The sequence below is a fragment of the Chiloscyllium plagiosum genome, chromosome 40 (genome assembly GCF_004010195.1).
Source record: "Chiloscyllium plagiosum isolate BGI_BamShark_2017 chromosome 40, ASM401019v2, whole genome shotgun sequence".
NCBI lineage: Eukaryota > Metazoa > Chordata > Chondrichthyes > Orectolobiformes > Hemiscylliidae > Chiloscyllium > Chiloscyllium plagiosum.
Window position 1 is genome coordinate 14,254,986 of NC_057749.1, and position 14,449 is coordinate 14,269,434.

A 14,449-nucleotide genomic window follows, 5' to 3' on the forward strand; every position below is an offset into this window, starting at 1 on the left:
ACCACTCTGCCCTCATCAATCCTCTTTATTACTTCTTCAAAAAACTCAATCAAGTTTGTGAGACATGATTTCCCACACACAAAGCCATGTTGACTATCCCTAATCAGTCCTTGCCTTTCCAAATACATGTACATCCTATCCCTCAGGATTCCCTCCAACAACTTGCCCACCACCGTGGTCAGGCTCACCGGTCTATAGTTCCCTGGCTTGTCTTTACTGCCCTTCTTAAACAGTGACACCACGTTTGCCAACCTCCAGTCTTCTGACACCTCACCTGTGACTATCGATGATACAAATATCTCAGCAAGAGGTCCAATAATCACTGCTCTCACTTCCCACAGAGTTCTCGGGTACACCTGATCAGGTCCTGGGGATTTATCAACCTTTACCCGTTTCAAGACATCCAGCACTTCCTCCTCTGTAATCTGGACTTTTTGCAAGATGTCACCATCTATTTCCCTACAGTCTATATTTTCCATATCCTTTTCCACAGTAAATGCTGATGCAAAATATTTATTTAGTATCTCCCCCATTTTCTGTGGCTCCACACAAAGGCCACCTTGCTGACCTTTGAGGGACCCTATTCTCTCCCTAGGTATCCTTTTGTCCTTAATGTATTTGTAAAAACCCTTTGGATTCTCCTTAATTCTATTTGCCAAAGCTATCTCATGTCCCCTTTTTGCTCCCCTGATTTCCCTCTTAAGTATACTCCTACTTTCTTTATACTCTTCTAAGGATTCAACTGATCTATCCTGTCTATACCTGACATATGCTTCCTTCTTTTTCTTAAACAAACCCTCAATTTCTTTAGTCATCCAACATTCCCTATACCTACCAGCTTTTCCTTTAACCCTGACAGGAATATACTTTCTCTGGATTCTTGTTATCTCATTTCTGAAGGCTTCCCATTTTCCAGCCGTCCCTTTACCTGCGAACATCTGCTTCCAATCAGCTTTCCAAAGTTCTTGCCTAATACCGTCAAAATTGGCCTTTCTCCAATTTAGAACTTCAACTTTTAGATCTGGTCTATCCTTTTCCATCACCATTTTAAAACGGATAGAATTATGGTCGCTGGCCCCAAAGTGCTCCCCCACTGACACCTCAGTCAAGTGCCCTGCCTTATTTCCCAAGAGTAGGTCAAGTTTTGCAATTTCTGTAGTAGGTACATCCACAAACTGAATCAGAAAATTGCCTTGTACACACTTAAGAAATTCCTCTCCATTTAAAATCAATCACCAATTCATCCTCAGTCACAAAAAGCAAGACAATAAACTTGAATTCTGAATTATACCTGAAAAGTGCCTGAATTTTCAGCAAAGATAGGATAGAACTGATCTCCAGAAATAAAGTTTATTTATATTTAATTGTGAATAATGTCTGGTGTTTCAAAGTTCAGACAGTGCTATTGAAGTACAAATAGAAACTTCACAGTCCTACAGGGAAATAACAGAAATTAAAGACTGAGTTCCTAACTGGCAGGCAAGTTCCTTTTGTCCAACTTCATTAACAGACTGTGGAATGAGTTACCAGATAACCTGACAAGAACATTCAAGATGATCACTGATGTAGGTAATAACCTTCAAAGACTTGAATTTCATCGCAGTGGAAGCTTTAATGCATAAATGCTGAATCCCAAGACATCATCTTCTTCAGTTTTGAGTTATGTAAACCAGCTCCATAAAATGTCAAAGAATTGACAGGAAACCAAATCAATTTTAGTACTGTAATCAATTTACAGTATTAGATTTATTGCCATACAATACACTGAGATCTGATAAAAAATGCCATTTAAAGTCTGGCGTATGATCATAATAGGCAGAGTGTGGGAAAAGACCATAAACGATCCCTGTTAGCGCATCTAATTGTTGACTAAACCAGATTCCTAAAGAAGGGCTTATGCCCGAAACGTCGATTCTCCTGTTCCCTGGATGCTGCCTGACCTGCTGCGCTTTTCCAGCAACACATTTCCAGCTCTGATCTCCAGCATCTGCAGACCTCACTTTCTCCTCAAAGATTTAAACCAGGCATACCCAAAAGGTTTTGTTTTCAAGGTATGTGCCCCATTAAAAAACCTATTATTTGCTTCTTGTTCAAGAATCAAATTATTGACACCAACAGATCTCACTTTCCTGATTTAGTGTTTGTTCACCAATAGGGCAACAGCAGCAATAAGAAATACAAAGTTAAAAATCACACAACACCAAGTTATAGTCCAACAGGTTTATTTAGAAGGTCTAGCTTTTGCAGCACTGCTCCTTCAGGACAATCACCTGATGAATGAGCAACACTCCGAAATCTGGTGCTTCCAAATAAACCTGTTGGACTATAACCTGTATGTGTGATTTTTAACTTTGTACACCCCAGTCCAACACCGGCATCTCCAAACCATTAAGAAATACATTTTACAAATCTACAGGACAAAGTCAGTCAATAATGATGTAGTTTAACTTGAAAGGGTGCAGGAAAGATTTACAAGGATGTTGCCAGGATTGGTGGGTTCGAGTTATGGGGAGAAGCTGGTGAGGCTGGGGCTATTTTCCCTGGATTATCAGAGGCTGAGGGGTGATTTTTGAGGTTGATAAAACAGTGAGGGGTATGGGGAGGACAAATACCCAAGATCTCTTTCCTAAGGTAGGGGAGTCCAAAACTAGAGGGCATAGGTTTAAGGTGAGAGGGGGAAAAGATATAAAAAGGATCCGAAGGGATACCTTTTTCATGCAGTGTGTGGAGCATGAATGGAACAAGCTGCCAGAGGTGGTGGAGGCAGTGGGTACAAGAACAACATTTAAAAAGCATCTGGATGGGTTTATAAATAGAAAGGGCTTAGAGATTTATGGGCTAAATGCGAGCAAATGGGACTAGGTCAGACTGGGATGTCTGATCAGTGTGGACAAGCTGAACCAAATGGTCTGTTTCCATGCTATATGACTCTATAAGCAGTTCAAATGCTCACATAAGCAAGTTGCTTGGGCTGTTAGCAGAATTGTTACGGTTTTAAGATCATGTTACCAACAGGTTGTAGTTGGAAGATCTGTTATCTTAAAATGACTCCAAAATCTTTGTATTCAGAGAACTTGCAGGAAGGACTGAGTACCTTTTGAACAAAAAACACTCAAACATAAATTATATTGTTGTTGTGTTTTCTTAAAAACAAGCTAACTTTGCTCAGAGCAGAGATTGAATTGAAAAGAGTGGTAGTTCAGAATCAAAGTCGGTGGGAAGTCTCACATTTAAAATCTTTTGACTCAACGCTAAATTGCCAATGATTATTCCCTACCCACTTTTAGCATGACCTTCCCTGTTTCAGGAATTTTACTATTCCAAGGTTGTCTCATGTCTGACATTACACTCCCAGAATATTTGCAGACACAGTGACAAAGCCAGGCATTTTCCAGTTGGTACTGTGTTGTGACAAAGCACAAGTTTACTCTTGGCTTTTTTTTGAGTGGGATGGAATCAAACTTTTTTTCAATTGAGAATCTTAGATACCACAAATTCTTATATTTGACTAATCTCATTATTAAACAAAAATTACTGAAGATTCTTTTAAACTAAAAGGAAGAATGTAAATATTAATATAAAAATATTTACACTTACTAGCAAACAAAACTCCATGCAATCATACAAAAACATAAAATGTACAGCAAGATGTCAGGCACCAGGCTGCATTAAAATTACACTATATTAATATAAACAATTTATGATCCTTTACATACACATTCTCTGGAGCAGCGGAGGCTAAGGGGAGACTGGATAGAAATCTCTAAAATTATCAGATGCATAGATAGGGTTGATGGTCAGAATCTTATTCCCAGAGTTGAAATGTCTAATATTGGAAAGCATGGATTTAAGTTGAGGGGAGGAAAGTTCAAAGGAGATGCGAGGGGCAATTTTTTTTTTTAAAACACATAGCGATAGGAGTCTGTAATGCTCTGCCAGGGATTGTGGTGGAGGCAGATATGTTAAGGGTATTTAAGGGACTTTTAGACAAGCACATAAATATGCAAGGCATGGAGGAATATGACAAAAGCAATCAACTATGATGAAAATGACAGATCATGGCTGACTTAGGTGGGTTAAGATCACCCCAGTCCAGGAATCTGTCTGAACAAAATAACTGCTATTTGACCTTGTCAATTTTAAGAATCAAAAAATTTGAGTTCCTCACTAATATTTTGAGCCTGAGTATAAACTAACTTAGAAATATCCAAATAGGTTTCTGGACAAGGTTAATGGACATCTACAGCAAGACTAAAACATTAGATGCCCAATTTGCTTAAAAAGACTGTCAGACTAAGAGTTAACATTATGAACTGCACAATAATTATAATAATTTTATAAAGCAAGGACTTGTAAACTGGCAGAGTCGATAAAGTATGGCACTGGAAAAAGCACAGGTCAGGCAGCATCTGAGCAACAAGACAGTTGACTTTTTGGGCTTAAAACCTTCACCAGGAACCTACACTGGAACCCATACATACCTAGGGTACTCCAGAATTCATTCATTCAATTTTTACCAGCCCATAACCAGATTTCTGGAGAGGATGATTTACTGCTACATTAGAACAGCTACTTGTATTAATATAGTATCTTTAAATAGAACAACTTCTTAAGGTGCTTCATGGGTGCTAATGACACTAAAGTAAATGCCAATCCAAAGGAAGAGATAAATTTAACTACAACTGCTTCTCTCCTGAAAATCACAAACACAACAAAAATACAGCAGGTAACTGATTGGTCAGACTGCATGTTGGGCAAGGCAGGATTAGCTGAAGTGATTCCTGGGGCTACAACATCCAAGGCAATTGTGGAATTAACACTATGTTCAAGACTGGAGTTTGCAGTTTACATTTAAAGTATTTTAATAGTCTGGAAAATGGACTAAGTAAAATATTTTAGCAATAAGCAGTTGCAAAGCATCCAAAATGGAAACTACAGTTAAGTACTTAAGACCACCCAGTCTGAAACCCTGATTTGGTAAGCTGCCAAATCCTGTAACCAACAGCCACAGTTAATGAGCCTAAATTTTTAAAGTAAAGTTGCATCTTTGCTCCTATACTCAAAGGCACTTATCCAATGACATGTGTTATTAATTATACTTAAACTTTAAAGAATTTGACACTGCACTGCTTATTTCAAGTAATTCAAAACGTATGTGAATTCTCACGATATTGTACGAGGCAGAAAAAAGAAAACTCCCCTTAAATTGTGCAAGTTGAAGTCTGAGTGGTTATATTCCCAAAGGAAGGCAATCAAATGTCTGGTTCTGTGCCTTATGCCTGCCGCCGTTTGTTGAACAGTTAAGTCTCAGGTGTCACTAATCATATAGGTACAGGTAGCAGATAGGAAATTCAGTACTGTACTTGCTGCAGCTGTCCCTAAGCTCCAGATACGAACATATCCACATTCCCCTTATAAGGAGATCATTACAGAGGGTACTTTCCAAGAGTAGTGAAACATTGAGTTTCTACTGCACTCACATTTCTCTTTATATTGACAATGTGTAAGTGCAAGGAGAAAGACTTAATGGGCACATTTCATTTAACTGATCATAAACACTTCCACAGGTTATTCAAGGAGAAAGTCTGCTGGCTTTCAATATTGAACTTGGCTTGATATTCCTTTCTTTGATTTCATGCAATAATCATCACCTTTGTACAGAAGCACAAAATCATCTTGCACATATGGGAGGGGCAGAAAAAATAGAATGTCAATGATTAACCGAAAAATAATAAAACCTCTCTTTGGGCAAGGTCTGAGTGATGATTATTTGTGTGTGAAAAGATGCAGCACACAGAGTTAGCAGGCAAGGATAGGCCATTAAAACAGCAGACCCATGATGGTGTCTATACGACACACAACCCTTTTTCCTAACCATTTCACCCAAGCTTTCCATTCTTTTCTGTCTCATATTCCCTTACCTTAAAATACTCTGAGATTCTGTCCAGTTTTTCATGAAAGTTACAAATTTGTTGTTTTGTCTATGGTTTGTGATGACTAGATTTTGGTACATTAAAGAAAGGTGGTAATTATTTGGAGCACTTACCTTGATCGCATATTGGTTATGAAGGTCCTTAGCGTAGGAAGCTGTGTAGTAAACTGCATCACCTGCCTCACAGCAAGGTTTATCACTCGTCAGTCTGAAGTCTGACCAGTTGTCCAATCCAAAGCGAAGCTGGTTCTTCTGGCCTTCCATAAACCTGTCCTCACATTTAGCTGCCAGTTTCCGCAGTGAGTCTGTATGGAGGTTTCGAATCTTCATGATTACCTCCTCTTTGTTCTCGATCCCTTTGTACAGCGTATGCCTTTGTGGCTTTTGTATACTTTTACCAGGTCTCTGAGGAATACGATTCTTCTCAGAGAGTGAATCCAAGCTGTTTGAGTACCCTTCCCTACAGCTGCTCGTGGTGAGGCTGCACGTACTGTTGACTGTTGATGATGCTCTGGTCTTTGTCATCGACTTGCTCACTGCTCTTTCCAGTGAATCACCTGACTCGTTGTCACAGAGTCTGGCATCTGAACTGAGCGAGGAACAAGCACTTGACGCATCCCAGTTTGCATCACCAGGATACTCTACATCATACAATGGATTTGCCAAGTTCACATTGTGTCCAGAATTTCTTCCTTCTATCTTTTTCTGGGCATAGTCCTTTGATGTGGGATCAGTGTTTGCACGGATTATGGTTTTCTTTGGAAGTGGCGGTGGTGTTGGTTGGCTCTCTGACATGGTTTCCTGTTCCGTAGATCCCACAAATGCAATGGCATCATCCGAAGCTCCTTTCACTTGTCTTGGCTGCTTCAGGGGTATCATGTTAGCCCGCGATTGCCCTATGCAATCATACAAAAGATGACTAAGTATCATAGTACAGTCAACCAAAACAGCACACGTGAATAAACAAACAACATTTTGGATAGAAAAACACACTGGATTGAACATGCCATACTTCTGAATGCTAGTTTAAATTCCATAGATCAATTTAAATGTTTAGCCTTAGCAGAAGTGCAAATAGCAGTTTTGATCAGTGAAACATAATGGAGGGTTGGAGTTATAGGCTGGATAGGCTGGGACGTTTATCAATGGCATGTAGGAGGTTAAGGAGTGACTTTATAGAGGTTTATAAAATTATGAGTAGATAAGGTGACAAAAAAGAATCTTTTTCCTGGAGTGGGAGAGTACAAAACTAGGGACATATTTTTAAGGTGAAGGGAGAAAGTTTTAAAAAAGGACATGAGGGGAAACTTTTTTTTTTAAAACACAGAAAGTGATTTGTGTTTGGAATGAACTGCGAGAGGATGCAGGTACAGTTACATTACAACATTTAAAAGACATTTGGATAAACACATGAATAGGAATGGTTTGGAGGGATCTGAGCCAAATGCAAGCAAGTGGGACTAGTTTAGTTTGGGAACATGTTCAGCATGGATTAGCTGGACCAAACGGTATGTTTCCATGCTGTATCACTCTATGACTCGAAAAACAGGTAGTGCTGAGGAAGCAAGGCGGCTGCAGAAGGGCTTGGCAGGCTAGAGGATTGAGCAAAATAGCAGATAGAAGGCAGTGTGAGAAAGTATAAGGTGATGCATTTTGATAGGAAGAAAATCGGCGTAATTTATTTTCTAAATGGGGAAAGGCTTCAGAAATCTGAAACACAAAGAGACTCCAAAGTGAGTCCTTGTTTAGGATTTTTCTTAAGGTTAACATGCAGGTTCAGTTGGTCATTAGGAGGACAAATGCAATGTTAACATTTATTTCAAGAGGGCTAGAATACGAAACAGAGATGTACTGCTGAGGCTGTATAAGGCTCTGGTTAGACCACATGTGGAATATTGAGAGCAGTTTTGGGCCCTGTATCTGAGGATGGATGTGCTGGTGTTGGAGAGGGTCCAGAGGAGGTTTACATGAAGTGATCCCAGTGATGACAGGCTTGTCAAATGTGGAGCAGTTGAGGACTCTGGGTCTGTATGCGATGGAGTTTAGAAAGATGAGGTGGAGATCTTGTTGAAACTTACAGAATACCGAGAGGCCTGAATAGATTGGATATAGATATCCCCACTAACAGAGAATTGGAGCCAAGGGCACAGCCTCAGACTGAAGGGTCAACCCTTTAGAACTAGATGAGGAAGAATTTCTTCAGCCAGAGAGTGGTTAATCTGTGGAACTCATTGCCACAGAGGGCTGTGGAGTAATTGAATGTATTTAAAGACAGAGAAAGATAGGTTCTTGATTGGTAAGGGAATCAAGAGAGAAGGCAGAAGAATGGGGTTGAGAAACTCAGTCATGATCGATTGGCAGAGCAGACTTGATGGGACGAATGGCCTAATTCTGCCCCAGCATCTTATTGTCTTATACTTCAAGAATAGGACGTGGCTGTGATACATACCACTTCAGCTATTACTTCAAAGAGCCCAAGACAAAATAATTTTCAACTGTGGGACAGCAATTCTAGCCATCGAACAATTTCAACTACACCCAAACTTTGTGTTCTTAATCAAAACCTCAATAAAATATGAAATTAGAGAGTATTATACGAGGAAAAATAGCATTTATCTTAATATACTGGACGGTTGTACAAAGTATACCTTTTACTGATAAGGATGAAAATTGAACTTGGCAACTTTGGGGAACTGATCCTGTACCAGGCAGATACACATAGTATGGATAATGATCAGCTGATGTGTCATTGAGGACTCATTTCCCATTCTGTTCCAGATGGTTCTACATGACAATGCTTTAGTAAGCTCAATTTAGGAGCAAATTCCTACAGATGCTGGAATCTGTACTGAAAACGACAAATGTTGGAGATCACAGCAGATCTCTCCAAAGGTGATGTCTGACTGGCTGTGATCTCCAACATTTATTCTTTCCAGTTCAGAAGGCTCAACTTGGTTTAAGACTGTTTTAGCTAGCTAAATGCCATCAGTTAAACATCGCCTTGTCCTTGGGCTTGCCAATGAGAAGCTCTCTGGTTCTCCCAGGGGGGTTAGGTAGGTGGGCCGTGTTCCTCTAGCTGCCTCCAGCTTATTCTATTGGTCAATTTGCTGTTCCACACTTAAAAATAATAGTTGTTCATTTTAGTGAGAAATAAATTGCAATAGCAGGTTATGGTCAATGGCACAAATATTAATTTCAAATTCAAATTACTCTTCCCGTCATGAAGATACTTTTTTCAGGAATTATAATATATCTGTTTCCAGATTCTAGTAATTACGTAATTAAAGATGTACATGTACTTCTCTTTAGATTCTCTCATCTGCCCTCTCGAGCACAGAAACACATGACACATAGTAAAGGTACTCAGAATGTAGCTGGGGTCACTGACAGCCCCAGCTTACTCCTCCTCACCTGTGGCTCTCAATAAAGGAGCAGTTCCATAAATCTCTGAGCTTCCATCCACAGCCCGCCAGCTCGGGGATTTTGCTAAAGCCAGGATTACAGACATGTAAAAGAAAGAAAAATACAGGAAAGAAAGGAAGAGAGAGAGAGGGAGAGAGAGAGAGACAGCAAGATTGGAATAGTGAAACCCTCAACTAAAGGTTAGTAAGTAATGTATAAAGTATTGCAGTTACACCTTACCACGCAGCAATGCCACTTTCAGCACCAGTGTCTCACAAGAAATATTTTTACTTTTAAATCCTGAGCCAAGTGATACCCATAGGATGAATATTCATTGTGCAATCATTTTCAAATTGTTCAGGGGAACAGTCACATTTTTATGGGGCTATGACATGGAGTTGCCATTGTGCATTGGTATATGACCAATGTATTAATAAAAATACATTTTTGACAAAAAAATCACAAATTAAAAAAAATTGGTGGACAACTATAGGAATCTTTGCTAAGCAGATGAATTTTTCATGTTGACAGATGAAATTATTTTTAAAAATCTCAGGATTGTTGCAGAACAAGCTGAGAAACTCAATTCTGGAATGAATGTAACCATTACCGAATTCCTCCCACAAATGTAGCAAGGTGTTATTATTATTCTGGAATGGATTCCTGTGCATGCACATTAATACCTGATGTATTCTAGATATGACTCACCTTCTGGATGGTTCTTGCAGTGACTCAGTATTTGCACTATCTAGTGCATTTTTTTTTGGAAGTCAGTGAAAATGCTAGTTTCTGGCTGACAACTCTGCAGAGACAACTACATTCTGGACACCACCTAACATGTGGCTCAGTATATAAATACACAATTTCCATTCCACCTATTCTAGTTTGGACATGGTGTTGACATTGCATTGGTCAGAAATGTGCATCACAGGAACAGTTTGAACATGAACAAGGACTGACTACATCAATCGTGTGAGGTAATATATGAAGATCAATCAATTAAAACAGCAAAAGAGCTCTGTTGGAATTAGTTCAAACTTTCATCATTCAGTCCACAATAAGTGCTATGGTTACCCACTGATCAATTAAGCTTGTGTCTAGCATGCTTGCTATCTACAAAATGAACCATATACTTATAAGAAAAACACTCAAAACGTTTTTGAACTCATTTTAACATTTTACAGATGATTAAATTACTTGGGATATTTACATAATTGTGTGGCCATTTTAAAAATGAGCACAGTGTCTAGTTGGGTCTGTCAAAATTAACACGGAAATGTGTTTTGTTTTATGAAGTAACACTGTGCTGGAACATTCATTTTCCCACAATTGAAAACAAAAATTGATATCCAGCAACAATTTGCAATTACATATCACAATTTAACATCAAAATTATCCTACAATATACAAAAGAATCAAAGAAAATTAAAATATGTAAAAGTACCATCACTGAACAAATGAGAGTGAGGAAGCGAAACCAAAAAAAGTGGCTGAGATCTTAAACTGAACAGGCTTGTAATAAGGAGGAGAAACTGAGGGCTTGTGAGAAGAACTTTGGTAGATTATGTTGAGAGTCATCGAGGCTCTGTCACCAGCAATGGGACAAAGATGGTTGTGATACACAATTAGCCAGAGTTGAAAGAATAAATAGTGAAGGGTGAGGGGGTGTAAAGCTACAGCAAGTTATTAAGATAATGACAGTTAACCTGTTAAAGGGGTTTGAAGACAGAAAATGATCTTGAATTCACTTTTTTGGGTCATAGTGAACCCATATAGCTTAGGGTAAAGTTTTCATAATTTCACATACTTTGATTCCATGTACAATTCAAGATAGCAATTAATTAAAACTGGGTCTTTTAATCATTCTATCACATCTTTAATATAGCTTTCATGCATTAGGATCTCTATGCATCTTATTACTATTTGTCATCTACAAGATCTACACACAAAGGTTATCAAACAGTGACCATTTTGTCGGGAGCAACTGTAAGTGAACCCAAATCTCAACACTGCAATAGAATTCAGTTATTTTGGGTTTGCTGGGTTAGTTTTAAAGGACATTAAGGTGTAGTAAAATAATTCAAAAACAATAAGAATTATTTTGTTTGGAAGCTCAGGACTGATTGATTTCAACAAGTAGTTATCCTCCAGGAAAGGTAGAGGAGAGGGAACATGGGGTTTATTCAAAATCAAATGGATTCAAAATGTCATTGGGGAGGTGGTGACATAGTGGTAATGTCACTGGTTTAGCAATCTCATACACAGGCTAATGCTCTGGAGATAGCACCTCAATTCCCATCCATGCAGATAGTGAAATAAGAATTCAATTTTTAAAAAAACTGAAATTTTAAGAAACCTAGCATAATGGCAACTGTGTAACCCCTGTTGATTGTTTGAAGTATCCACCTGCTTCATTAATGTCCTTTAGGAAAGGAAATATGCCATCCTTACTTGGTCTGACCAACACGGAACTTCAGGCTTCCTGAACTGTGGGGTGACTATTATCTGCCCTCTGAACTAACCCAGCAACCCACTCACTTCCACGGCAATTAGGGATGGGCAACAAAAGATAACCTTACCAGCAATACCCACATCCCACAAACGAAGGAAGACTGGAACTGAGTCAATCTTCCACGGCAGATGCAACAACGGACACCTGAGCCAGCCAGGTCCACAGGAGACAGTCGATACTTACAAATCAGCCGCACTGTCTAGGCAGGGTCCAGGATAACTAAACCTTTCACCATAGGCTGTTTTTTTTTTTACCAATTGGCTACAAAAAATCCTGAACAGACCAACAGTCGATTGTCCTGGCTGGCATAGCAGCAGGACTCCATCCTGTGTTCTGTGCAACATTAAACTTGAAGCACAGTAAACACAGAATTTGTAAATTTTGGCTCTTTCCAGTTTCTGCCCAAGCTCTAAATATTGGATAAGTGAGATTTCCCTCTGCAGGAATGCATGCTTCAGCAGATAAATGGAAACCCTACTACCACGACTTTCAAGGTTTGGAGATTTTCATCACTCTTAGAGATTTTCATGGGTATTAGATACCAAGCTGATCAGAGAAAAAGATTTTTCACACTGTGATATGTAATAGTCACAGGGGACTCACACTTCCAGATTTCTTTAGATTTTATGTTTTAGGATAGGACAATTATTACAATTGGTAAAAGTCTGAAGTGTTCCCATGTTAATTACAGTAGCTTGTTTACCTTGAAAAGAAAACTGTTTTTAAGAAAATCATAGACAGCAAGGCATACTTGAATGATGTTGTAAAAGTTAGGTTTTTCACAAGAGAGTATGAAAAGAAAGAATTTATAAACGTATTCTTTATTTGTACTCATGCATCACTTCAGTTAAGAATCAACTTTGTCTCACCTCATAATTCTTAAACAAAAGATAGCCTCATAACCTGCAGGACAGTTACCAATTATTTAGTACAGTTCTAAAAACCAGGACATGATGAATGAACGCCAAATTTGAAACAATGAAGGTATCCCTGCTGTGCGGTTAACATGTTGAAAGTGCACATTCCTGCCATATCACCATAGCTTTTCTTTCCTGACCCTGTATCTACGCTGGTTTGTTGAACACTTTCAGCATTTTCTTTAGTATATCGCAAAAAATTAAAACGTTAGTCCTACCTTTAACTGAAGCCAGAAATCATCAAGCAAGGAACTTGAAAGAAAGAGGTGCCGTCATGTTGGCCCTTTTTACACGGTACAGCATTTGATAGGGCGTTTAAGCTTTAATCTAATCTCTTCCTGTTCGTTCTACCTAAACAGGATTGCCCACATTACAGCTGCATTCCTCACTCTGTAATCTACAATACTTACTGGCAGCCAGCAGGGACACTCTTATCAATTAAACATTTGTCTTGCACATACCTAGCTACAGTCTGAGGCTCAACTGATGAATTTTAAATCTGGCAGATCTGGAAAATGCAATAAGCCTACAGTAAAGAGAAAGGAGAAATTAAATCCTCTTCCTCCCCCACACCTTTATCGGCTCTTACCCAAGTTGCTGTAAGTAGCGCTGCTGATACTTTCGTCAGTGGATTCACTGCCTGCTTCCTTATCGTCCTGAGATCCTGTAGTGACCAGCAAAGTCATTGTACCAGGTGTCTCTTGGTTCGATGGTGCTGATCTTTGAACTTCTGATACTTGTGGTGGCATGTCTTCAACGGTCACCTCACCCGGCAGGCTGCTTGAATAAACAAAGTTTTCCTTCAGTCTTCATAATTCACAAAATGCTCAATATAATTTATTGGTCTAACAAAACCGGGCCATTTATTTTGAATACTGCACTCCAAAAAATATTTCTAAGTTCTACCTCAACAGCTGTTGGGGGAAAGAAAATATGCAACCCAAGCACAGTATGTGTTAAAATTAAGTAAAGACTTGCAAGAACTTGTTAGTTCAAGATCCCTGGGCAATGTTAGCTTCATTTTACAGTCTCTTCAATTAATCTTGTTGCAGGCCACAATCCAGCAGAACAGGTTCCTTTAAATCTTATGCATTTACCTTTATGTAACCACAGAGATCAAATCCTAATTTTAAATATATAATTTATTATAATATCTAAAGGGCACCATACCACAATAAAGCTTTATGCCTTAACTAAGGTGTGTCTCAATTGATAACCACGAAAAGCGTTTGGTGTTTACAATGCAGTTGGTTAAAGTGCCAACAACTTAAACCAAAATTCTTAATGTGCTCTCAAGCCCTGAAGAACACTTATTTGAAGATCACTCATGGGACAAATTGTTCTTTTTCTCTTCCAGTTATTCATTTTAGAATCTTCTTGAAGTTGTTCCGTACAAATTGAATTGCAACTCATGAGTTTCAACTCAGCATAACAAGAAAAAGCACCAACTCTTACTGTACTACAGCTCTTACTGTCTTCAAACAGAAGTTTCAACTCTTAACTTACCTACTCAAATCACTCACACAACTCCCCATTGAAACAAGTGTTTTGAATTTGCTTCTTAACTTCATAAACATGTTTTGAAAGCAGTTGATTAACTCAGAGCTCTAAAGCTCTGCAACAGTGATATCATCAGCCAGACCTTCCTACCTAAGGCTGAAAACCTGCCAACACACTCTACCTATA

The 14,449-nt window shown here is 38.8% G+C and overlaps 1 protein-coding gene across 7 annotated transcripts in view; it reads right to left on the reverse strand.

Annotated features, from left to right (window-relative positions):
• peak1 (pseudopodium-enriched atypical kinase 1) overlaps positions 1–14,449 on the reverse strand; it is a 178,631-nt gene that overhangs the window by 5,252 nt on the left and 158,930 nt on the right. For 5 of the 7 annotated variants that reach the window (XM_043680402.1, XM_043680398.1, XM_043680401.1 and 2 more), the window contains 3 exons: positions 13,353–13,543; positions 9,344–9,418; positions 6,047–6,828 (listed from right to left, as the gene is read on the reverse strand). In XM_043680402.1, the coding sequence (XP_043536337.1) occupies positions 6,047–6,828; positions 9,344–9,418; positions 13,353–13,543 (1,048 nt within the window). The remainder of the gene's footprint in view (positions 1–6,046; positions 6,829–9,343; positions 9,419–13,352; positions 13,544–14,449) is intronic. The other 2 variants (XM_043680403.1, XM_043680404.1) reach the window with 2 other exon arrangements.